The sequence below is a fragment of the Capricornis sumatraensis genome, chromosome 8 (assembly GCF_032405125.1).
Source record: "Capricornis sumatraensis isolate serow.1 chromosome 8, serow.2, whole genome shotgun sequence".
NCBI lineage: Eukaryota > Metazoa > Chordata > Mammalia > Artiodactyla > Bovidae > Capricornis > Capricornis sumatraensis.
The window spans coordinates 64,177,388-64,201,710 of NC_091076.1; the positions used below are offsets into that span (position 1 = coordinate 64,177,388).

General features: G+C 40.8%; 1 protein-coding gene across 1 annotated transcript in view; it reads left to right on the forward strand.

Annotated features, from left to right (window-relative positions):
* The window catches only part of TADA2A (transcriptional adaptor 2A), a 46,649-nt gene that overhangs the window by 19,780 nt on the left and 2,546 nt on the right, over nucleotides 1–24,323 (forward strand). Inside the window, exons 6-15 of the mRNA XM_068977125.1 lie at nucleotides 1,582–1,739; nucleotides 3,922–4,010; nucleotides 5,230–5,302; nucleotides 11,763–11,826; nucleotides 13,143–13,186; nucleotides 17,398–17,508; nucleotides 19,048–19,119; nucleotides 21,045–21,177; nucleotides 21,738–21,781; nucleotides 23,972–24,045. Coding sequence (XP_068833226.1) covers nucleotides 1,582–1,739; nucleotides 3,922–4,010; nucleotides 5,230–5,302; nucleotides 11,763–11,826; nucleotides 13,143–13,186; nucleotides 17,398–17,508; nucleotides 19,048–19,119; nucleotides 21,045–21,177; nucleotides 21,738–21,781; nucleotides 23,972–24,045 — 862 coding nt within the window. The remainder of the gene's footprint in view (nucleotides 1–1,581; nucleotides 1,740–3,921; nucleotides 4,011–5,229; nucleotides 5,303–11,762; nucleotides 11,827–13,142; nucleotides 13,187–17,397; nucleotides 17,509–19,047; nucleotides 19,120–21,044; nucleotides 21,178–21,737; nucleotides 21,782–23,971; nucleotides 24,046–24,323) is intronic.

A 24,323-nucleotide genomic window follows, 5' to 3' on the forward strand; every position in this document is an offset into this window, starting at 1 on the left:
ACTAGTTATTCTTCCTTTCTGATTTTGTAAACTTTTCTTGGCTGTAGATGGCCTTGTCATTTAAGTGAGTCAGACTTTAGATGAATGGCCATAGCTTGCCTGAGATTCAAATTTGATAGATTACCTATTCACGTTTTCTGGTGTTAGCTTGTATATACTTGCTTAGTCCTAGCGTGGCAGAATTGAACAGCGTTCAGTTGCCTTATGAGGTAACACTGCTTAATCATGATACTGCTGCTTTCATTTTTATCTTTTGGAATACTTTCAAACTGATGGTTTCTTTTTATGAACTAGATAGCAGAGGCATTATTGAATATATTTTGTTCATGAAGAATCTGAAGCTTAGGAAGTTAAAAAATGACTTCTTATGACCACATAGTTTATTAATGTTACCAGAGGACCCTTAAATAGCTCTTCCTTGTCCTGACTTCCTAGAGTATATCCTCTATCAGATGTTGATAAAATATACTATGCTGCCTCCCTTATATCCAGGGCCTTGAAGAAACAGATTTGAGTTCTGTTCATAATTTGCTTATATTTGTCAAGCATCATAAAATTTTGTTTACTATAGGAATACCAAAGATAGAAAAAAAGTGATCATTTTCTTGCTAGTCTTCTTTGGCCTAGTTTTTCATTTTTTGTCTAAAAGGGGCTATTCCTCTTTGTACCCCTTCCTTAGCAAAGACCATCGTTTGTCTCTCCGCTATGGGTAAGGCACTAAGCTTGGTGGTGAGGATGCTGGAGCCAAGAATTATGACATGTATCCTGTCTCCAGGAAGCTTGTAGTCTAGTAGGGGAATCAGCATAAATGTACAGTTGGTTGAAGTACATAAATCAGAGTATAGTCACGCCTTAGGAGGCAAGTGAAGTGGAGGCACGTGCTTTAGGAGGCACAATACAAGTGAAGTGTCGTGGAAGAGAGAGGTTGAGAGGGGACTCTGAGAGATTTCACCTCGACTTCTGCATCATCTGGGCCAGGAGTCAGGGTTCTTCAGTACAAATTAAGTGGCTTTGACACTTCCGTGTTTTGTGTTTTTAAGCAAGTTTGTTAACTTCTTTGGGCCTCATTTTTTTCATAACTGAGAAACTGAGATAGTAAATACACTACACAGTTAATACTAGCATTGATTGATTGTACATATTTCCAGCTTAGAGCTTGGTCTGTCATGAGAGCTCTAGTAAAGAAATGTTTGTTCACATGAAGTGTTTTGTAAACTATAAAATATGCAAATATAAATGTTCTGGCTTATTATTAATTATAGCAATTCTTTTGATAGAGCCTAGCTCACAGGGAAATTCACAGATTTTCTAATAATCTTCCTTATTTTGTTGAAAAGAAGAGGACTTTTTTAGATATTGGCACCTCTATCATGGAATAGCAGGATTTGAAACATCAGATTATACCAATGCTATGTTTATATTTGTCTCACTGTTCTGCCAATAGCTGCATGATATCAGTTTGGGGGTATCAAGTTCCACACATTGTATCAGTGGGACTTAAAATATGGAAAAAACAAACCATACTTTGACCATTATGTATAATGAAAACTCTGCTTCCTTTTCTCACTTTCCACACTCTAGGCAGGATGTAGCCAATCAGATGTGCACCAAGACCAAGGAGGAGTGTGAGAAGCACTATATGAAGCATTTCATCAATAACCCTCTGTTTGCATCTACCCTGCTGAACCTGAAGCAAGCAGAGGAGGCAAAAACTGCTGATACAGCCATTCCATTTCACTGTAAGTACCTCCCTGTATCAGTAAGAGAGTCTAGTGTGGAAATCATTATAATTAATCATCCCAGTATTAAGTCCAAGAAGCAATTTGTTATTTTCATTCACTTGGTTGTGGCAATTTTTTTTTTTTTTTTTTTTTTTTTTGCAGTTGACACTCCTCCTCTCTTTATTCCAGGCTTCAGGGGGGACAGTGAGGGCGGTTCCCGCCTTGATGGAAGGCAAAACCTGGTCTTGGAAATAAAGAACGTCCTAACTAACACTGCAAATCCAAAGAGACCTGGTTCCCTCGGTGGGGGCGGGGCATCCGGGGTCCCACTGTGCCTGCCGAAGGGTTCTATCAGTGTAGCTGCCCCGAGCGACAAGGCTGCGGGCGGGGCACCGGCTCCAGTCCCCATCCGCTCTCCCGACGGGCCGGGAACACTCTCCTGTTGGCGGCCAGGGCCATGGAGTATAGGCCCTGAGAATCCCACTGGGGAGGGTTCTCTGGCAGGAGGACTAACAATTCCCCTTTCCCAGGAGCCCCCAGTGACGGGAGGCCGAGATTTCCTTCCACCTTAATTGGCAACCCGTCTCGACACCCACTGTCTACCTAGCTAACACACTGGGTCAACAGTGTACCTGGCGTTGCCTCAGGGTCACCTGCATCCAGGTCTCCAAGCAGCTAAAAACTGGACACAGCCACTCAGGATGCTGGCCACGCACCTGTGCCCTCGGGCGTGACTTGCGATGTGGAAGCGGCCTGCGGTTTTTAACTCATAAATTGTGAAAACCAAAGCCCAAACTGACCATGCTAGGTTTTGCTGGGCGAGAAGCAGCCCGGCCCCTAAGAAAGGCTGAGTGAACTATCAGAAGGAAACGTACTGTCACCTTCGCTCTGGGGACGGATACGTGGGGCTGGCACCTCCCTTCCTTAACACAATAAAGCTCACCTCTGCCGGCTGGGCCACCTCGGGCACGACAAAACCCTTGCTGCATGAGATTAACTTAGCGAGTCTGACAAACCAAAAATTTTAGAAAAAGAAAAAAAAAGGATATGGCAGCAAAACTTCAGGACTCCTGCATCACACCTGTAACCTGCCCGCTGAGTAAATAAACAGAACACCAAACCATGAAAGCTACGCAAAGGGCAGGCTGCCCCTCCCCGGGTGGAGACCCTTACCCACTGCAGGGTGGAGGGAGCAGGTGCAAACGTGCTAGAAAAGGCAGGTCTCTCAGCTTCCCCTTGGTTGTGGCAATTATAGCAAACTTTTATTTTTTTTTTTCAGTCTCATGTGACTTAGGGACTCATGGGTCTAACAAAACATAACCAAACCCATGATGAATTATAAGTGGACATCTTTTCTGAATGACTCCCAGGGCACAAATAATGAGATACGATTATTTTTCTTTCCCCTGCCTATTTCCTCATACTTTCTGGAGACAGTTTCATAGCTGACTAACTCAAAACCTGGGGCTATCTCCTGTTTGGATAGCCCTTCGGATGTCAGCACTTTGTTCTCAAATGGTTTAGACCATTTCTTCCTCATAGCAATGCAGTGAGACAGAAAGAGCAAGTGCTTTGGTTTTGCACACAAGGACCCTGAAATTCAGAAAGGTTAAATAATTTGTGCAAGATCACAGGACTAGTGACTCAATTCCAGCTCACTCCAAACCAGTGGTGTTTTTGCCTATCAGTTGGATGGGATTTGTAAATTGATAACTGAGAAGGGAGCTGAAACAGACAGAGTAAATACTTAAGTTCTATAATGCTAAAGAAAAGATCTTTGATTTTCTTTTATATTAGGGAAGTAAAAAAAGCAGAGGGAATTTTCCATATTTACTTAGAGGATTCCCTAAATCTTAGTTTATTCTTTTTTTTTTTTTCTTTTCCCTGCCCTTTGTAGCATGTGGGATCTTAGTTCCCCAACCAGGAACTGAACCCATGTCCCTTGCAGTGGAAGTGCAGTCTTAACCACTAGACCACCAGGGAAGTCCCCTTAATTTCTTTTTTAAGAAGTCAGTTTGTTTCCATAATACTTTACTTTTTTACTTTCCTTTAAAAAATCTTTTGAATTTTATTTATTCTCTCAGACACTATCTTCCTCCAAATAAAAATATTTCAGAATCTAAATGAGAACTTTTTTTGTGTTACTTTTTTTATGCCAATATTTTATTAAGGTATTAAGAAAAACTCGAAATTCTTTCAGCTGCAGATGACCCTCCCCGACCTACCTTTGACTCCTTGCTTTCTCGGGACATGGCAGGATACATGCCAGCTCGAGCAGATTTCATTGAGGTAGGAGAAACTTGTTTTTGTTTTGGATGAGGCCATATCTCTTACCTATAGGTTCCATACCACTAAAAAACTTTTCAAAACACTGTAATTTGTAGGGCCTTAGGCAGTCTCATTTTCTCCATCTGAGTGCCTTTTCTCATTTGTAAACTTGTTTTTTTGGAAAGGTAGAAGTTCTTCAGACCAAGAACTTATTTCTTTACCACTAGTGCCACCTGGGAAGGCCCCTTAAGAACTTATTTCTTAAGTCCCATTTCCTTAGTAAGTTTAGGGTTTCTATAGTCTGATTCTCATTCCATACCTAGAGGGTTCCAAGGTTGTATTATGTCAGGGGGTTGGGAAACTTTTTCTATTAAGGTCCCGATAGTAAATATTTTAGATTTTGTAGACCATAAAGTCTCTGTTGGAACTAAACTTTGCCATAATTGTGCAGAAAGCAGCATAGATAATAGTAAACAAATGAGCATGCTGGTGCACCAGTAAAACTTTATTTACAAAAATAGGGAGTGGGCTAAATTTGGTCTGTAGGCTGTAGTTTGCTGTCTTCTGTATTATATTCACAAGTGTATAAAGAATGATGAATGTGTGGAAAAGCTACATGTTCTTGCAGCCATAAAGCCATGTGAATGTAGTCACATGAGGATTTACCACCTCATCCACAATTACAGCACTCCTGGAGGTAATTAAAGTTTAGCAAACTATAAACAATTTTGCTGGCCACACCCAGGTCAGCATTTTGTTCTTGGCAGCTGCTGTTGTAGAGCTCCCTCATAGACACTACCCCTGCATATTGTACTCATTGAACAGAATATGAACAAATCTACCCACTGAGCTGTATGACCAATATTCTGGAATAAATAGAGCCCTCAGAAGGTGGTAGAAAGGTAGATGAATTAATGCACACAATTTTCTTACCTAAATACTTGAAGGACTAGTCAGAGTGAGATTTTCTTGATTTACATTTTATGAACAGACTACTTTAGAACCAAATATTTATTCCTGGACTCATAGCTTTCTCATTTTTTTGCTGTCAGTATTGCCTGAAAGCCTCTCAGATTTTTCCCATGATTTATTACTTATGGCAGTTATCCTGGCCTTGTACCCCATTCAGTACTTTTTAACAAGTGTTTGTATATTTGCTGTTTGCTTTTAAAGCATGGCTCCTATAAAGGCATTACTCAAAGCTGATGGATCTGAGGTGGGAATTTTTTTCCCCAAACAGGAGTTTGACAATTATGCGGAGTGGGACTTGAGAGATATTGATTTTGTTGAAGATGACTCGGACATTTTACACGGTAACATTTTATTTCAATAAGTGTTTCTATTGATTGCAACCTGTAATGAGACTGTGCTGGCTGCTCGGAATGTAAGAATGAATAAGATAGTCTCCTGCCCCTTATGGGACTGAAAGTATAGTGGTTAAGATGCTGAACATATCCTGTTGCCGGGATTTGACCGTAATGAGAAGATCATTTGTGATGGTGGTGAGAATGTTGATCATATAATGGTAGTTGGGAATATCCCATCCCTTGGACTATGTGAGCTTTCTTTTGAGACAAGCCTATGCTGAGGTAATTGGTTAAATGGTCCTCACTGTCTCCTTAAAAGAAAAGGAATCAGGGTGAAAACCTGGGACTTCAACAGCAACTACTGATACTAAATGTTCATTGTAATTTGTTACCCCAGATTTCCCATAGCAGGGGAAAAGAATGGAAGTTCAAGAGTTTTTAGACCAAGACTGAAAATTTCTTCTTTCTCAGAACTGTTGGATTTTTAGCACTTCTGAATTCTTAAGATTAGCCTGCTGTTGGTCTTTTGTTATAAGTAAATGGTTAATGTCAATAAGGCTCTTAAAAGTGGATGGTTAGACTTTTACTGGAATATCTTTTTTTCCTTTTCTTTCTATTTTCAATGAACTATGTATTTAAAATAATCCCAAATCTTCTGTTTCATTTCAGTTCAGAATTAAGGGTGATATATGTAGTAGGTGAATCCCTTGGATTCTATATTTCCTAAACAACATCTTTGTTATTTCTCTTAACTGTATATGCCAGGTAGGAAGGGCAAGGTAGACTCCTTGTTGATTTATAAATCGACCCTTCAGGTTGCATTAACTGGTCCTCTGTCCCTTGAAGGGGAAATTTTACTGTTCCCTTCATAGAAGAGCTGTTTAGGTATTTGTTACACCAGATCTGGGACCAAGAAAGAGTCCTCATAAAAATTTTACCTTTAGAATTTTTTTTTCTACATACTTCTTGAACAGTTTTCTTTGCAAAATTTCATTTCTCTCCTTTTCTCCCACACAACTTTAAGGAAAAGTCGAAGTGACGCAGATTGAACTAAAAGAGGAAAGCTTGAAGGCAAACTACTTTAGTGTTCACTAGAGCCGTTGTACTTGTTCAGTCTTCCATGTCAATCTCTGCTTTTCAGCCCTGGTAACTCGTGTTATTGTCTGTTCTCACCTCATGGTGGTGTCCCCTTGAAGGTAGTGTGCAGATTGCCATTCAGTATTTCTCCTCATACATGCCAGCTTTAATTAAAATGGTATTATTTCCTGGCTTGTATCATTCTTATCCAGAATGCAAAAAAGCAGTTTTATAAGTATCATTTTTTTAGATGCTATTCAGAAGTGCTGAACTTCTGAAAGTCAAAATCTCTAATGTCAATAATGTCTCAACTATGTAAAGGACTTGTTGAATCGCATGTCTAGGCCTTAGTCCAAGGTCTTCATTCTTAAGCCTCAACATTATTAAGAAAACTATAGTGATGGTTGGTATTTTATTTTACTCTGCATTCTTTGTGAAAGCAGGATTTGTAGTTTCTTCTGGTGCATTTATGGTCCTTCCTATAATTAAGTGGGGCAAAAGGAAAAAAAAATCAAAAAGAGGCAGTTGATTAGCAAGTTTTATTTTAGTTAGCATTTCAAACCTATAGCATACTTTAGTTATTTGTGTTCTTTCTACAGATTCTGCAACCTTTTAAGTTACTTGATTCTGATTCATTCAAACTACAACTGAAGCTTCAGTTATTGTTATACATAAGTAGTTTTAATTAAAACTGTAATAATCTCTGCCTCCGCTTTCCCACCATGTCTAGTAGTGAACTATAAGATGTTTAGATAGGTGCTTTTTGAAAGGTGATGACATCATTGAGACAGTTGGCAGGACTGGAGATCAAAGGGATGCTTTGTCGATGGCTCTAAGTTCTCCTATTCCTCCTCTGGCAGCACGACCTCACTGTCCAGTGGGGCATATTGCCCTGGAGCTGAGCAGTTTCTCCCAGAACACTCAAGTGAAGGGGACTAGGAGCCTAAGGAGGTAGGGAGAAATGAGAAGGAGCTTTTTATGCACACTCAGAGCAGAGAGGGGGGCACCTGTTTTCTGTAGATCAGGATAGTGATTCAACCTCGGGCTTGCTTCTGAGTCATTTGGAATCCTGCTTGCAGTTTCTTTGTGTCCGTGGCCAACAAAGAAGGATGACACTGACTAGTCAGGGTGAATGTCTCCAATGGAAGAGGGTTCATAATTCAGATTGATGTTATTACCATTCCATTATACTATTACACTCTTATTATTACTGAGCATTTATAACATTCCTTTTATGTTTCCTCACTCACAACTACTAGAAGGAAGTAAATTGTTTGGCTGGATTTGGTATCCTGTTCCCAGGCATCTAGAAGATGGGGTGATGCCACCAAGGTGTTTTTCTTTCCCAAGACTTTTGCTATGATTCATGGAATTCGCCTAATGAAGGAGGTTTAATGGTCCATTATAGAGGCCTAGGACACAATGGAGGAATAGATGATTACATTCCAGCCATACCAAACATCTTTCAGAATGGGCCCCCAAAAGATACTGCATGTGAAGTAATGTCTGAGGAAGACAATAAGGAAGTTCTGGGATCGCTAAATGAAACCTCTTTATACTTTATTGAAATTATTGGTCTGGAGAGGGAGATGCAGAAGATCCGAAACTCAGTGCCCCCTCTGTCACAGTATGTTGTGAGACGTCAGTGCTGACATACAGTGGATTTCCCTTTTCCTCAGGGAGCGTTGCTCCCCATCTGCTTTTATTGGGAAGATCTCTCCTAAATTTGTGGACTGGTCTTTCTCAGAGTTTTCCAGGTGGTAAGCCTTAGCACAGCATCTTCTAATCATTGCCAGCCATAACCTAGGCAAGCAGGAGTTGTCATCAGCTCCTTTCTCTGTGTTGGGTCTGTGTTCTCAGCACTTCTCAGGGTTGCACACCAGAGAAATTTACTTTGCATTTGGAAAGCTAATTTCAGCCAACTTTCTTGATCAGATATGGGTATGTTCCCCTTCATGCCCCTGATTTTCTTTCTTTGCTCCATATTGTCAGCCTTTGGTCCTCCCAGGTGGCTCAGTGGGAAATAATCCACCTGCCAGTGCAGGAGATGCGGGTTCAGTCCCTGGGTCGGGAAGATCCCCTGGAGCAGTAAATGGCAACCTACTCCAGTATTCTTGCCTGGGAAATCCTTGGTGGGCTCTCTGTCCATGGGGTTGCACAAGAGTTGGACACGACAGAGCAACTAAACAGCAATTTTCAGTCTTAATGGTATTTATGTCTAAACAGTCCTAAGCACATAGCAGCCAAATCACCATCAAGAGAAAGAAACTGCCAATAGGCAAGTGAGTAGGCACAGTGACCAGGCTGGACCTCTGATCTTCTAACTGTGAAAGGCTCTAAATAATAATAATTAATACATACAGCACTCAGTTTGCCAGGTACCGTTTAAGTTTTTGATACGTGTGAACTCACTTAATCCTCACAAAACTCTTTGAGTTGGGCGTTACTATGCCCATTTTATAGATGGGAAAATTGAGGAGTGGAAATATCAAGGTCAAGTTATAACCTGCAAGTGGCAGCGCCATCTCAAGCTTTTAATACTACTGTGCTTAATATATCTGTGCTCTTAATACTACTAGACTTACTGTATCTACCATCTTGAACCTTTTTTTCTTTTTAGATTTCACATTTTTTATAATCTATGACTTAATCACATTCCTGAGAAGTGGAAATAGTCATTTTCCCATTCTACCTTCAGGGAAATGTACAAAGGAGTAAAACGACTTGCCTAAGGCTTCCTGGTTGCTGCCTTTGACCGTGAGGTCACATAGTCATCCTTTTTTCATAGCCCTGATTGTGTCCATCTCGGCCAAAAGCTTCAGGGGCAGGGGAATGACTTTTAAGAAGCTTCATTCTGGGGAATACCTGATTCACAGGTTTGTGCTCGTGTGCTTGCAAGTAGGGGTTTTGATTGGTTTCCCCACAGTTAAGGCCTCTGAGTTGCTTTTCCTGCCAAGAAAGCAGTAAGTGCCTTCTGTCAGGAAAACAGAAACATGTTGCCAGCTATTTTGAACAATGTTAGAAATACACTGCAGTGGGAAGGAGCTGCCTCTGACTGCTGCCCACTTCTTGCAATATTTTAAGGCAGCCATTTGGAGACTTTGTTATCAGTCCCCAGTGTAATCACAGGGAGACTAGTCATCCCCCCAGACTGGGATTTCAGAGGCCTGGCAGTAGTGGAGAGGTTATGGGTGGTTTGGGTTGGTTGGTTTTTAAGGAGCTCTGGGTTTTTGTGTGCCTGCTCTACTCAACTCTCCAGCCCCTTTAAGAAGAGTGTGAGCCTGTGATGGTCCTTCATTCAGTGTCTCCTTCTCATTTCTGTTCTGCTTGCTGTGCTGTGTTCTCCCTGGGTTTTTCATGCAGTTAAGACCTTATAATCAGTTGTTGCGATCTGAGTGTGCTTCATCAAGACAAGAGAGAGCTTCAACTGTGAAATTTTTTCCCTGGGAGAATTCCAGTTCTCCTTGCATTTGTTGCTCTGTGTTCCCTTTCTCCCCTTTGTTCTCCAGAGCTGGTTGTACAAGCTTCCACTACTGAATTGATCAAGCACCAGAACCGTTTATCAGCAGGATTTATTTATAGAGGTTTTTGTAACACAATCTCTTCAGTTTTTTTTCTCTGTTTTAATTCTTTCCCACACAGATCTTCGGAAACAACATGATATGTTAGTATATTAGAAAAATTACAGAACTGTTTTGTCAAAATTAGCACTAACCTCCCCACTGGATTTTCGGGTAGTTTCTTTCCTATTGAACTCATCTTGTTATTCAGTGGATAAATGAGATAAGGCACCTAAAGAGCTTGGATCGTGATAAATACTCAGTGTATGTTAGCTCTTTACCTATTTGCTTCTTATTTGTTCTATTTGCTTCTCTTTCTGCCTTGAACTGTTGACTTCCTAATTCTCTTTCTCCTAAGAAGGAAGGTAGAGTCCACGCTAAAACTTGTATTTGGTTGTGATGTGAAGTCTCTCAGTCGTGTCCGACTCTTTACGACCCCGTGGACTGTAGCCCACCAGGCTCCTGCGTCCATGGGATTCTCCAGGCAAGAATACTGGAGTGGGTTGCCATTTCCTTCTCCAGGGGATCTTCCCAGCTCAGGGATCAAACCCAGGTCTCCTGCATTACAGGCAGATGCTTTAACCTGGGAGCTTAAAGCTTGCCCTCATTCACGGCAGAGAAGGCACATGTAAAGGCCTCTAATCAGGACAGTGCCTGAGCACGGCTGGCAAGTGGACGGGGGCAGGGGTGGCATGAGTAGGCAACCAAGAAGCCAGGGCTGGACCCTGCAGGCCCAGGAAGGATTTATCGTGAACCCTCACCAGCTCTTTTCCCTTTCGACTCTCAAAGTTAGTGAAGAAGCAGAAACCATCCTTGTCAGAGCCCTTCAGCTGGACCATGCGGGCAGACGGGTTCCCATCTCTTATACACGTAGTGCATGTCAAAACGGGTCGTCTCCTTCCCATTCCTCCTGCCACTTCCACCATAGACTTACATGAGGCCTGTCTCCCCCAGCAGTGTTCTAGGACCTGTCCTTCCACAGCAGGTGTATTAGGGAGCACTGGCAGGGCCTGGGCATCCTGTGATACCTTTGCTTCTATAAGGAACATGTATAAATCAAGAAGGAGTTCATACAGAGAAAGAGTCCTGCAACCTGAAAAAAAGGTTTGAAATCCATTGCCTTAAATCTTGGACCTGATATTATTGAATTATTTTTAGTTTGTGGGTTGTGATGAGGAAAAATGAAGCAATGTTTAAATTTTTGAACTTGTTAGAAACGAATGACAACAAATCTGATACCTAATACTTTTTAAAAAAAATAACTGATAAGTTTAAAAAATACTGCATTCAATTATCTCTTCAGATCATCCAGTTAGAATTTGTTATTTTTATCTCAGATCCAAGGGAGGATGCCCTGGATAAAGTATTCCTGGTCATTTCCCAGCGACTGAAGTTGTATACAGCTATAATGCATCTGCTTATAGCCCAGTATGTTAGATTTCAGTATTTCTCTCTCCTAATCTGAAACTCTGATATGTGTAATTTCTAGCCCATGTTTTACTGAAGTTCAGACTCCTTATTGAACTGTTATCTGAAATGTAATATACATAGCAGGGCATGGTCAAAGTAGATGTTTAGTAGAAAGCAGAATTTGTTATCCATAGGGTAATCCTTTATAAACATATACTTAGGAAAAAGAATTTCACTGTAATTTACTGATTCAGAAATTCAGTATCCTAGGATATTTTTTTTGTTTCCAAGAGACAGATTTCTTAGACCAGTGAATGTGGAGTAGTTAGCAGTACGAGGTTAAAAGTTTAGAACAGCTTGGGCAAAAGACTTCTTCTTGCCTTGGCTATATTTATATGTAAGTGTTTGTTTGTTTATAGCTTTGAAGATGGCTGTAGTGGATATCTATCATTCCAGGTTAAAGGAGCGACAAAGACGAAAAAAGTAAGTCTGGGAAACCATCCTGCCTTCTTTTGCCTTTGGATTTTTGACCACATATAGCCCATAAGAACAAGTTCCACTTGTGGCTTATCTTATGACCTTGAGGAATGCCCTTAACTTCCTTGACTCTCAGTTTTTCCATCTGTGAAAAGTTAATATTAATTCTCCTTTTTTTTGCTTTTTTTTAACCTCCTCCTTCCTTACCCCTTCCTTTAATGTTATGACCAATGAATAATATGGGTATGTTCTTTTAAGGGAAAAAGCAACAAGAAAAATTCAAGATATTATTAAGTTGTTATGCTTTTTCTAATGCTCCATTCTGACTGCTGAGTTTTTATGAGAAATCTTATCTAAAAGGATTTCAAAGAAATCATGAGCAAGTTTTAGGCACTCTTGATTTTTCCTTCTCTTTGCAACAGAACAAAAACCATACATTCAGACTGAGAAATTATGGATCCCAGATCTCTGCTGGATTACAGAGACTTATAACAGTTCAGGGATGGGTACTCACAGGTGTGTGTGTATATATGCGTAGGCATATTACTAACTAGAGACACGGTGGCATCACAATGAGAAAAAGAAATAGGACTTAGGAGATGCTCTGGAGAGACCGAGACATGATCTGAAGTAAAACTTACTCTCTGCATATCTGGAGTTAGCTTCCAGTGAGCACTGAAGATTATTCAGCTTTTCTTGAGAGAAGCTTCATTGCTAGGCAGTAGAAATCAAAGGTTCCAGACATGGAACTCTGCATGGTTTACCTAAATTCTGTTCTGCTTAATGCAGTTAGAACTAGACAGTATTGTAGAACTCAGTTATTGAGATCTCTATTAGATCTTGTGTTTTATGATGCCCTTCCATTAAACATGCAAAAGATTTATTTCAAACAGCTTCAAGGCATTCTGTGAATGTACAGTTGTAAACATTGAATGTGTGATCATGGCACCCTTCATGGTTAACAGATTTCCCTTAAATGGTTATTCTCACTTATCATTTCCCTAAAGCTGAATAGATAGTTTTTATGCCATGGACACAGATTCCCTTCTGTTTCATCTAAGTTATATTTGTGGGTGCTCATTGATTCATCCAGCAAATAGTTATTGAGATTCTTCATTGCCCAAGGGAAGGAAAAATACATGATACTTGAGAGCCTAAAATTGTGCTAGTGACTCACTGAGCTGCAGAACTTTGAGGGGAGTGGCTTCTCTGGACCTCGATATTCCCCCCATAGTGTTTACGGTGTCTAATGAAAGCTGCTTGTGGAAGACATTGTTAAATGTGAAATTAATTATCATAGATAATTATGTTTTTCATTCTAGAATTATAAGAGACCATGGATTAATCAACCTTAGGAAGTTTCAATGTAAGTATCAGCATTTTTCTTTAATTTAAAATTTTTCCCATCATTATTGAATAGTTTTAAATCATTTATGGCAGTAGTTCTTAATCCAAGTTGCATATTAGCATCACTAGGGCTCGATAAAAGACAGAAATGATGTGGACCTAACAGAAGCAGAAGATATTAAGAAGAGGTGGCAAGAATACACAGAACTGTACAAAAAAGATCTTCAGAACCAAGATAATCACAATGGTGTGATCAGTCACCTAGACCCAGACATCCTGGAATGTGAAATCAAGTGGGCCTTAGAAAACATCACTACGAACAAAGCTAGTGGAGGTGATGGAATTCCAGTTGAGCTGTATCAGATCCTGAAAGATGATGCTGTGAAAGTGCTGCACTCAATATGCCAGCAAATTTGGAAAACTCAGCAGTGGCCACAGGACTGGAAAAGGTGTTTTCATTCCAATCCCAAAGAAAGGCAATGCCAAAGAATGCTCAAACTACCACGCAGTTGCACTCATCTCACACGCTAGTAAAGTAATGCTCAAAATTCTCCAAGCCAGGCTTCAGCAACACATGAACCATGAACTTCCAGATGTTCAAGCTGGTTTTAGAAAAGGCAGAGGAACCAGAGATCAAATGGCCAACATCCACTGGATCATGGAAAAAGCAAGAGAGTTCCAGAAAACATCTATTTCTGCTTTATTGACTATGCCAAAGCCTTTGACTGTGTGGATCACAGTAAACTGGAGAATTCTGAAAGAGATGGGAATACCAGACCACCTGACCTGCCTCTTGAGAAACCTATTTGCAGGTCAGGAAGCAGCAGTTAGAACTGGACATGGAACAACAGACTGGTTCCAAATAGGAGAAGGAGTACGTCAAGGCTGTATATTGTCACCCTGCTTATTTAACTTCTATGCAGAGTACATCATGAGAAACGCTGGGCTGGAAGAAGCACAAGCTGGAATCAAGATTGCCGGGAGAAATATCAATAATCTCAGATATGCAGATGACACCACCCTTATGGCAGAAAGTGAAAAGCCTCTTGATGAAAGTAAAAGAGGAGAATGAAAAAGTTGGCTTGAAGCTCAACATTCAGGAAACTAATATCATAGCATCTGGTCCCATCACTTCATGGGGAATAGATGGGGAAACAGTGTCAGACTTTATTTTTCTGGGCTCCAAAATCACTGCAGATGGTGACTGCAGCCATGAAATTAAAAGACGCTTACTCCTTGAAAGGAAAGTTATGACCAACCTAGACAGCATATTTAAAAGCAGAGGTATTACTTTCCCGGCAAAGGTCTGTCTAGTCAAGGCTGTGGTTTTTCCAGTGGTCATGTATGGATGTGAGAGTTGGACTGTGAAGAAAGCTGAGCGCCGAAGAATTGATGCTTTTGAACTGTGGTGTTGGAGAAGACTCTTGAGAGTCCCTTGGACTGCAAGGAGATCCAGCCAGTCCATTCTAAAGGAGATCAGTCCTGGGTGTTCTTTGGAAGGACTGATGCTAAAGCTTGAAATACTTTGGCCACCTCATGTGAAGAGTTGACTCATTGGAAAAGACTCTGATACTGGGAGGGATTGGGGGCAGGAGGAAAAGGGGACGACAGAGGATGAGATGGCTGGATGGCATCACCAACTCAATGAACATGAGTTTGGGTGAACTTCGGGATTTGGTGATGGACAGGGAGGCCCGGCATGCTGTGATTCATGGGGTCGCGAAGAGTCGGACACGACTGAGTGAACTGAACTGAGGAAGCTTTAAAAATTTTTGATGCCCAACAGTCACCTCTAATTAAGTCAGAATCTCTGGAGGTAGAGTTCCAGCATCTATTTTTTTTAAAGTCTTCAAGGCAATTCTGTTGTATACTAAGAGTTTCAAACCAGTAATATATAGTCAATAACACTAGAATGAGAAATGTTTTTTAAATTAGTGTATTAATTAAAACCTGCATATTAATTGATCATTTTCCAAAACTGGATAGGATTGTGTTTCAGAATTATATGTTAAACATAATATAACTATATCATCAGGTTGTGAAAATATTTTTACGGTAAGAATTAACGGAAAGTGACACCTTTATTTTGCATCGTGGGGGCGCTAACAAACAAGACATTAATATTACATGATGAAAATAAACCTATAATGATTTTTGAGTAATTGCTAACTTTTACCTTACTCTTAAATATTGGTGATATCTAGGCTGGGCAGAAAGAGTTTCTCTAGTTTTTCTTTTATACTGTAAAATTTGTTCAGCACATAAGAATCATATCATAATAATTGCATTATTTATATATGTTTATAATAGGTGTATGCCACAAGATTCTGTTTTATAAAAGTAACCTAATGAGATTGTGCTTCATATGCTAGTTGATAGAATCTTACAGGGTTTGACACACTATGCCACTATCCCACTGGGGGGTCCAGGTCAGCCAGTCTTGGGTTGAATATCTTTTAACAGAGTCATGATCATAAGTAGGTTACATTTTATGTCCTTTAGTTTTTCATTTTCCACTACACATTTTTTAAGCAACTGTAGTGTTTTGATGATATCCCTTCTAATAGTTACATAATATGTTATACCAATAACTTTACATATAATATACGACGTGCTTAACCTGTCTTTATTATTGGATATTTAGCTTATTTTCAGTTTTTTAAAAATCATTACAAATAGCACAAAGGTAAAATTGTTTGTGAATAAAGCTTTGTCTGCCTTTAGAATTTTTTTAAGATAGATTCTGAGAAGTGGAATTACTAGGTCAAAGAACATGATTATTAAAAATGCTTAACACATGCTGCTAGATTGTTTCCTGAAAGATAGTTATATCAATTTATATTCCTTCTGCCAGTATACATTATTGCTTGTTTAACCTCCTCCTAATCGAGAGCTATGGGTTTGCAAAAATGACTCCAGGTCAGCTCTCCCTTGCCCTTTCTGTCGACAATGATTGGTCATGTTCTGGTAGTGCGTTCCTATGTCTGAAATTGCTGGGCTTTTGGATTTTAACCTGTATGTAGTAGACCTTGACTCGCATAAATTCTGTTCCCAGCTGGTGGACAGAGGTCAGCTTCGCCTGTTTATTCTTTAACTGTATTTTTACAGATAGAGCTGAGGGGAGGCTCTGTTGCTTCCAAAAAAGACATGGCATGTGCAGTGTGGTCTGAGAGGTTTTCACTTGTCATTGTACTGAATGTACGTGGAACCCTGCTATCGTAGGCATAGGAGCTTTTTTCATCAAACTAAATTACTCCAAATTTTTGTATTATTCCTGTAGAAGTAGGGGTTTTTGGTGGTGAATAAAATGAATTTGTGGCTGCCCATCAAATCAGCCCCTAGAATTTGTGGGCAAGAATTTTCCTGCTAAGGAAGAGATTCATCTGAAAAGATGACAATTTAAGTAACTGTCATAAGTAACAGCCTGTATTTTTAGCCTGAGAGTGGACAGAGCTAGCCTAGTTACTCTTACTGAAATGACTGAGTAGCAATTTGAGAATTCCTGATCATTCCAACCTACCAATTATTGTTGGTGGGTTTTCCTACCCCTCTTTTTGCTGATAGCTCTTTTTATTAGAAATTTGGTCAGTAGTGATCCTGAAAGGTGCTGATTCTGGCTACCTGTAAGGGTATCCCAGGTGGCATATATGACCATTTGCTTCCATGATAGTTATTAAAATATAACTTCATTCGTAGTATATTAAGTTGTGGTACTTAATTAAGTTTAGAGAAAGGCAAAATGACCCACGTAGAGAGTGAAGAAATAGACGCCTCACTTGAGGATATGGAGTTACAGAGAGGATTCTTAGTGGGACATGGGCGAGATCACACACTTTGCCAGACTGACCTGCCTCTTCTAGATGTCCCTTGTTCTGCAGAAGTCAGTACCGGAGATTCTGCCCTACATTGTTCCTACGAATGCATGATCGGCCTTTAATCGTCCTTCCTGTTACTGCCAGCACTTCCTGCCCCTGTGCAGACTGAGAGACAGCGAGGTGTGGGGGTCACCAGAGTGCAGGTGCGCTCTGGCCCTGACAGCGACCCTGAGACGTGGTCCCTCTGGTTCTGTTAGATCGTGATTAGTGTGCTGCATTCCCCAGCTTTCTGGTTTGCTTCCTGTCATGGGTAAATTAATCGTGTGAGGCTAGGGATAATATTCTTCCATTTTACTGCTTGTTAAAAAAAATACAGAAAACTTAGGAATCTTCATATTCTTTACTTTCTTTGTAGTAATGGAACGACGATATCCCAAGGAAGTCCAAGATCTTTATGAAACAATGAGGCGATTTGCAAGGATAGTGGGGCCGGTGGAGCATGACAAGTTCATTGAAAGCCATGCATGTAGGTGGTTTTTTAACCTTGACCATATATTTCTCTGTGTGTGTGTGTTTATATAAATAGAAATGATAATGGTGCTTTATGTGAAATTCTGTAAATAAATAAGTGGATTTTTTTTAAAAAATTATTTCCTCCCCTTTATTGCTCTGAGATAAATTTGAAACTTTGGGAATGGAGAAGAAAGCTTAAAAATACTAGTGGCTCCCCCCCCCCCACCCCCCCCCCCCGGGCTTAGATGAATAGTAGTTTAGTAGCTTTTCCCCCCATTTTTAATATGGGAGTTTGCAAATACATGAGAGTTCATTATACTATGATATACATGTATCCATCACCCAACTTTAGCAGTTAACAGTGGCTGATCCATTGTCATCTTTACCACCCATTCTTTTCCCATCCTCAACTGGATTATTTTGAAGCAAATCATATTATTTTGTTCATAATTATTGTAGTATTAAAACTAGTTTCTAGGTAGGGACAGAGTTGGGTGACTCATGGAAATAATATATAGCACTTCCATCATTTTCCTGCCTTTCTTCTCTGAGAGAGATCTACATAGTTACCATTAGATTTCTCACTATAAAAAATTGAAGTTGTTAAGGCAGTAACGCCTGGACTATAAAACAGTCTGGACTGAGGGGCTGAGTCTGTGCCTTTCATCATGAGATTCAGGTATTTGATTTTGACTCTCAAATTTAGTTCAGGAAGGTACTTCATGAAGGCTTGTATCCTGTTCTCTTTGTGCAGATATTTCTTGCATGACATTGCAGGCATTTATCTGAACGGGCTTGGTTGTCCTCACAGACACCCTGTTTAGTTGGCATTCTTTGTGTGATTTATCCTGGGTGGCTGATCTTTACTTCCTGTCCCAGTTTGTACCATCCTTGGTTTATGTGTCACTCCAGGGAACTACACCCCATGGATTGTCCAGGTTCTTCCTTCATCCTCTTTTTCAAAGCACCCAGATTTGAACATTCCGTCACATAATAATCTGAGCAGTGCAACCTGGTCTGTGTGCTTAGAGGAGGCAGAAATCTTGGTTTATGGAAAACACACTGCTCTTTTGTCCCTGTAAGAGAAAAGCTGTAAAGAAACCATCGGGAACTTGAGCACAGAATTTTGTCCTTCCCTTGCAAAAAGGTCTGTGTCATGTAATACCAGAGACAGGTTTCATACCGAAATTTGGCTTTGTGGCTAGAGCTTTTAACAAGGAATAAATAGAGCAAGGAAACTTGGTGGTTTAAGAAATTATATTCATTACTACTGTAGCTAAATGAATTCAGCCAGGTCACTATGAAGTTTTCTAAGAAACAATTCCAGCTGCTTTCTGCAACTGGAGACAGAAGCCAAAAGACCACTGCAGTACATTTTTGTCAGCTCTTAAGTAAAATTTCTAATGAGATATTAGCAACAATTAGGATTCCCCAAATGGAATTGCCTGGTCTGTTATAGAAGGCAGAATTACTGAAAATAGCAGTAAAAGTGCTCATTGGTGTTGATTTTGTTTCTCTGATTTTTCTCTATCTTTTTTGGGGGGATAAACAGTGGAATTTGAACTCCGAAGGGAAATCAAAAGGCTCCAGGAATACAGGACGGCAGGCATTACCAATTTTTGTAGTAAGTATGTTTATGCTCCACACTAAATCAGAGGGCAGGTGCCTTCCAAACATATAAACAAGCTTTCACATTTCAGAATGAGTTTTTGATCTTTCCAAAAAGTTTCATCTATTTAATCCTTATAAATACCATTATATGGATTATCTGAGGTGAAATAAAAAGTATGACAGAGTTGCTACTTTCGATTTAGGATTCTTTTGTGGCCTCTTAAAAAAAAAGATTTTGTATTCCAACTTTTAGCCTCAGCCTTTTTAAATTTAGTGATGATCTGATCATTCCCATTAAGCACACTTCAGTTGGTTCTAGGCACTTGCATCCCAGTTACTCGAGTTAGAGATGATTATATTCATGGCACCTAAGCATTCACCATGTATTGGACTGTACCCTTTATACTTCACCAACTTAAGAGAGGGACTTCTCTGGTGGCTCAGACGGTAAAGCATCTGCCTACAATGTTAGAGACCTGGGTTCAATCCTTGGGTTGGGAAGATCCCCTGGAGAAAGCAGTGGCAGCCCACTCCAGTATTCTTGCCTGGAAAATCCCATGGACGGAGGAGCCTGGTGGGCTACAGTCCATGGGGTAGCAAAGCGTCGGACATGACTGAGCGACTTCACTTTCACCTTAAGAGATGGGTATTGTTATTCTCATTTAATAGAGAAACTAAGGATGAAAGTGATTAACTAGTTGTAGTAGAGCCAGGTTGTAAGAGAAGACAGTTACGTTAGCAGTTAAGAGCTGAAGTCTAGGCTTGGACAGCTTGGGTTTGGATTCTGGCTCTTTTATCAGATCTGTAATTCTATTTGTTTTCAATTTTCCAAGTCTCTTAGAGCTCATGTGAAGATTAAATTAGAGATAATGCATGAAAACATAGTATAGTACCTGACGCACCAAGTCTCAGTAAATGGCAGTTTCTGTCATTTTGTTGTTGTTTTGGGGATGGTCTTCAGCATTCCCTCCTTCCTGTTGGTTGAAAGCTATCACCCGTTCACCCAGTGCTCAAGTTCAGCCCAGCAAAATGGCTTTTTCTTTCTAACATTGGAAACTGTTTACAAAATGAAATTCTATGTGGAGCACTAACCCATAAATAAAAGTGGAACTCCTGAGGTTGAAGTCTGATGATTCAGATCATGTGCGGAGCCCAGGACCACCAGTACGTTCACAGTGATCCCTGAGATGTTTTCCTGGTAACCTGGGCCTCTGGAGCTTGGCTTGAAACCCACTGGCTTGATATTTTGCATTTTTATACATTAATAGTGTGGAAAACACTATGCAGCTGTTAGCAAGATGCATGTAAAGACTCTGATGCCAGATTTGGGTTGCCTGATGCTGGCTGTCTCCAGGAAAGAGGTGACCAGAATAGTAATAATCAGTGAGGATTTATTTTTATTTGTAATCCTAACTGGTTTTTAAGGAACAGTGTATGTGTATAGCATTTGTGTGACTTGGAAAAATATGTGGATAGAAAAAATAGAGCAGGAAGTAAATATAACAGTATTAAGTTACTTTTAGGGGATGGAAATAGGAGCAACTCCAACTTTCTTTGTACTTTTCTGTTTTGGGGATTCCCTCTCTCAAATTTCTTAAAGGTAGAAAAGGAATAAACACATTTTCATTTCTTATCAAGAAAGAGATTTCAAACTAGGGGAAATCACTTTGCTCTTAGAAAAATAATTCTGGAAGCAGTTTTTCAAAGGAAATTAAAAAACGACTGGGAATCCCCTGGGGTCCAATGGTTAGGGCTCTGCGCTTTCACTGCCATGGGCCTGGGTTTGATCCTTGGTTGGGGAACTAGGATGCCACGAGCCTCATAGCAAGGCCGCAGAAATTAAAAATTAAAAAAGACGAACTGTTTGTTGATGAGTTAGGAAGCCCTTTGGTTAGTCCTGCTACCTTGTCATTGTAGTCACTTTTTCAACACCTACAGGTGCCAGAACCTACGATCACCTCAAGAAGACTCGAGAAGAGGAACGCCTCAAGCGCACCATGCTCTCTGAGGTCCTCCAGTACATCCAGGACAGCAGCGCCTGCCAGCAGTGGCTCCGCCGGCAGGCTGACATGTGAGGAATTAGTCTGGGGGACAACTTCATGGAGCTTTCGGCCTTTACCTGTATTTCCAGACAGTCCCGTGGGTGCCCTACCCTAAATGGCAGAGCTGTAATAATTAGGTAGCTAGGAGAATTCAGAAAGCTTGAGCAGGCTGTCTCAAACAGTACAGTACTGACAGTTTTGAGAAATATAACTGGCCTCCTAGAATCCCACTTTGCTACTTTGACCTTATTTTTTAAGATTAGTGTATTCCCTTGCCACACCTTCTTCTTCTGTATCTACTGATGTGATTTTCACTGGAAGATCAAATTCCTGCTTTTTGCTCATGAATGGTCTCTGATGTGCCACACCAGGACCTCTTCTTAACAAATCTAGGCAATTTCCTTCCCTGGAACAGATTTCCTTTCCTGAGTTGTATGCAGTTGGGATAGCCTGTAAAAACATAGTCTAGTCTGTCTCATTACTTCTCTTCTAAGTAGCTGACCTGATAAATATCACCCAGTCTCTCGTGGGCTTTGGGAATCGCTTTCTTTGATGTGACGTAAGTTTAAATTCCTCTTCTTTTTTCTAGTGATTCTGGCCTGAGTCCTTCTGTTCCCATGACTTCGAATTCAGGTAATTGTTTTTCAGGCTGGAGCAAGTCACAATTGTGGAGTTTTCATCCTGGGAATTATAGTGACCCAACAAACCCTCCCGCCTTTGTGGGAGCCAGGTGCTTAGGCAAAGGATTGGTGATTATTATACAGATTCATAAACATCAGCAAATTGATAGAATCTTCACGGCCAAACAGGAACTTTCCTCGGGTTTACAGTACAAAGACAGAAGGAGAGGACCTCAGACAGGTGTTTTTTCTATTTTACCAATGTTCACAGGCAGTTTGTTTACTATGATTTTATCTACCACAGACTTAAAGATTGTCTCACAGGGGATAATTTAAAGGCTTTGTATCCTATATAAGCAAGGAGGCACATTACTTGCCAGAAAAGTAAGACTTTCTTTATAAGTCGGAGACTTAAAAGTATTTCTCTTTCCTATCTTTTCTGGCATGTCCTATTTTGAGGTCAGTTTACAGGGCAAGATTAAGCCATATGATATCTGATAATCCTTGCTGCTTGGTAATTAATAAAGGGTAGTGTGGGGTGGTATTAGTTGTAGATGCTGATCTAAGATCATGGTGTTCGTTTGCCTGTTTTCTTGGTTATCATTCATCCCTGCTCCATATGGTAGGTTAGCCACTTCCTCTGATCAGAACGTAGAGACCACTCCACTGTTTACAGACTGGATAAGTTTCTCACATCCAAATCCTCCCGCAGTCTAAATACAGAAATAAGAAAATTTAATGTTGGCTGATTAAAGTGAATGAATGTACTTGACCTAGCTTCTTTGGTATTTGTGTTTTCTGAACCATTTGCACTCACTCTTGGTTGCTTCCTTGGCGGGCATCAGCTTCCCTCAGCTCCTAAGTGTTTAGGCTGAGATGACCCTTTGCTCCTTTTCACACTCTGAGTTGCTCCTAAGGCAGTGCAGAGTTGGAAACCTGAATCACTGATCATAACATAGCCTCTAGGAACTGGTGAGGCATTTGAGCGATCATAATCTCCGTTTCAGGGCATTTAGGGTCAGGCTAGGCCTAGGACTGCAGAGCAGCTCCCTCTCCCTCTGTTGATATTAAAGGGAAGCCTGTTTCCTTGCAGAGTGAGCTGTAATAGCCGCTCCCCCTGCTCTCCACCAGCTAAGCAGCACCCTCCCCCCATGAAGTGTAACGTAGTATTCTACATTTTCTTTTGCTTAACACAGTCCATTCACTCAAGTTTACATTCAAAACAAATCCCCAGAGTTGCGCATATCAGGCTTCCCATCCTGGGCAGTGACCTCGTGCTTGGGTCTCTTTCTCAAGGTATGTGAGTTCACCTCAGCCTTTGCTTTGCCATGTACTGGCTCATTGTTCCTCTGTGTGGGTCTTTCAGGTAAACAGGGCTACTTTGGGAGGAACAGATATTCTCTCAAATAATACATAATGAAGGCCCTTTTGCTGGCCTGACTCTGCCTTTGATCTCAAGGTGAATGGTGCCTGGGTAATTACCATGTTTGCCTGCTGGCAGAATGGCCAGTGTTAGGGAATGTCTCTCCTGCAGAGTTGTTATTTCCATTCATCAGCTGTCAAGACAGGCGACATGTGACCTTTCTTAACCAGATGACATCTGGGCTGTAGATTTTAGAATCTTCTACTGGGTTAGGAAGAATAATCTTATTTGACTATGAGGTATGTGTGATTATATGTGCATTTTATCAAGGCAAAGGACACTTGACTTACCTTTTTTTTAAAAAAGTCTTTTCTTTCTCTATCTTATTTTTGGCTGTGCTGGGTCTTTGTTGCTCTCGTGTGGGCTTGCTTGCTTAGTTGCAGTGAGTAGGGGCTACTCTTCATTGCAATGCGTGGGCCTCTCCTCGTGGTGGCGTCTCTCGTTGCAGAGCACAGGCTCTGGGCGCAAGGGCTTCAGTAGTTGCAGCACAGAGACTCTGTGCTTGTCAAGGACATGGGCTTAGTTACTCTGCAGCACGTGGAATCTTCCCCAGCCAGGGAGCAGACCTGTGTCCCCTGCGTCGGCAGGCACAGTATTATCCATGGCACTGCTAGGGAAGTCCTTGACTTACTGTTTTTATTTTCAAGTGAACTTTGGGGTACCCGATGTATAGTAGTTTTGTACCTGACAGGTCTGACCGTGGTTGAACTTTGTTACACTTTTTACTCCTGAGGTACTGTCTCTTACAAAATACATACCTTTTTCTGTCTGTATCTATAGGTAGACGAAGTGCACCGCCCTTGAACCTCACTGGCCTCCCTGGCACAGAGAAGTTGAATGAGAAAGAAAAGGAGGTAACAAAAAGAAGGGGGAGCTGGTTAGAGGAAAGAGAGTAGGGGCCGGTTATTCACTGAGTTGTTGTGGAAAACACATTACAGGATCAAACCCATTTTGCTCTGCTCACATCACACACGTGCATGTTCAGCTCTAGTCATCCTCAAGGTCTCGGGGTTAAAGAAGCGACCTTAGCAGGTCTCAGGGACTCCTTTCCTCATCACCCTGCCACCGTTCATCTGCTGGGAGAAGAGCATATGATACATAAATCTAAATACCAACTGTCACTTATTGAGCA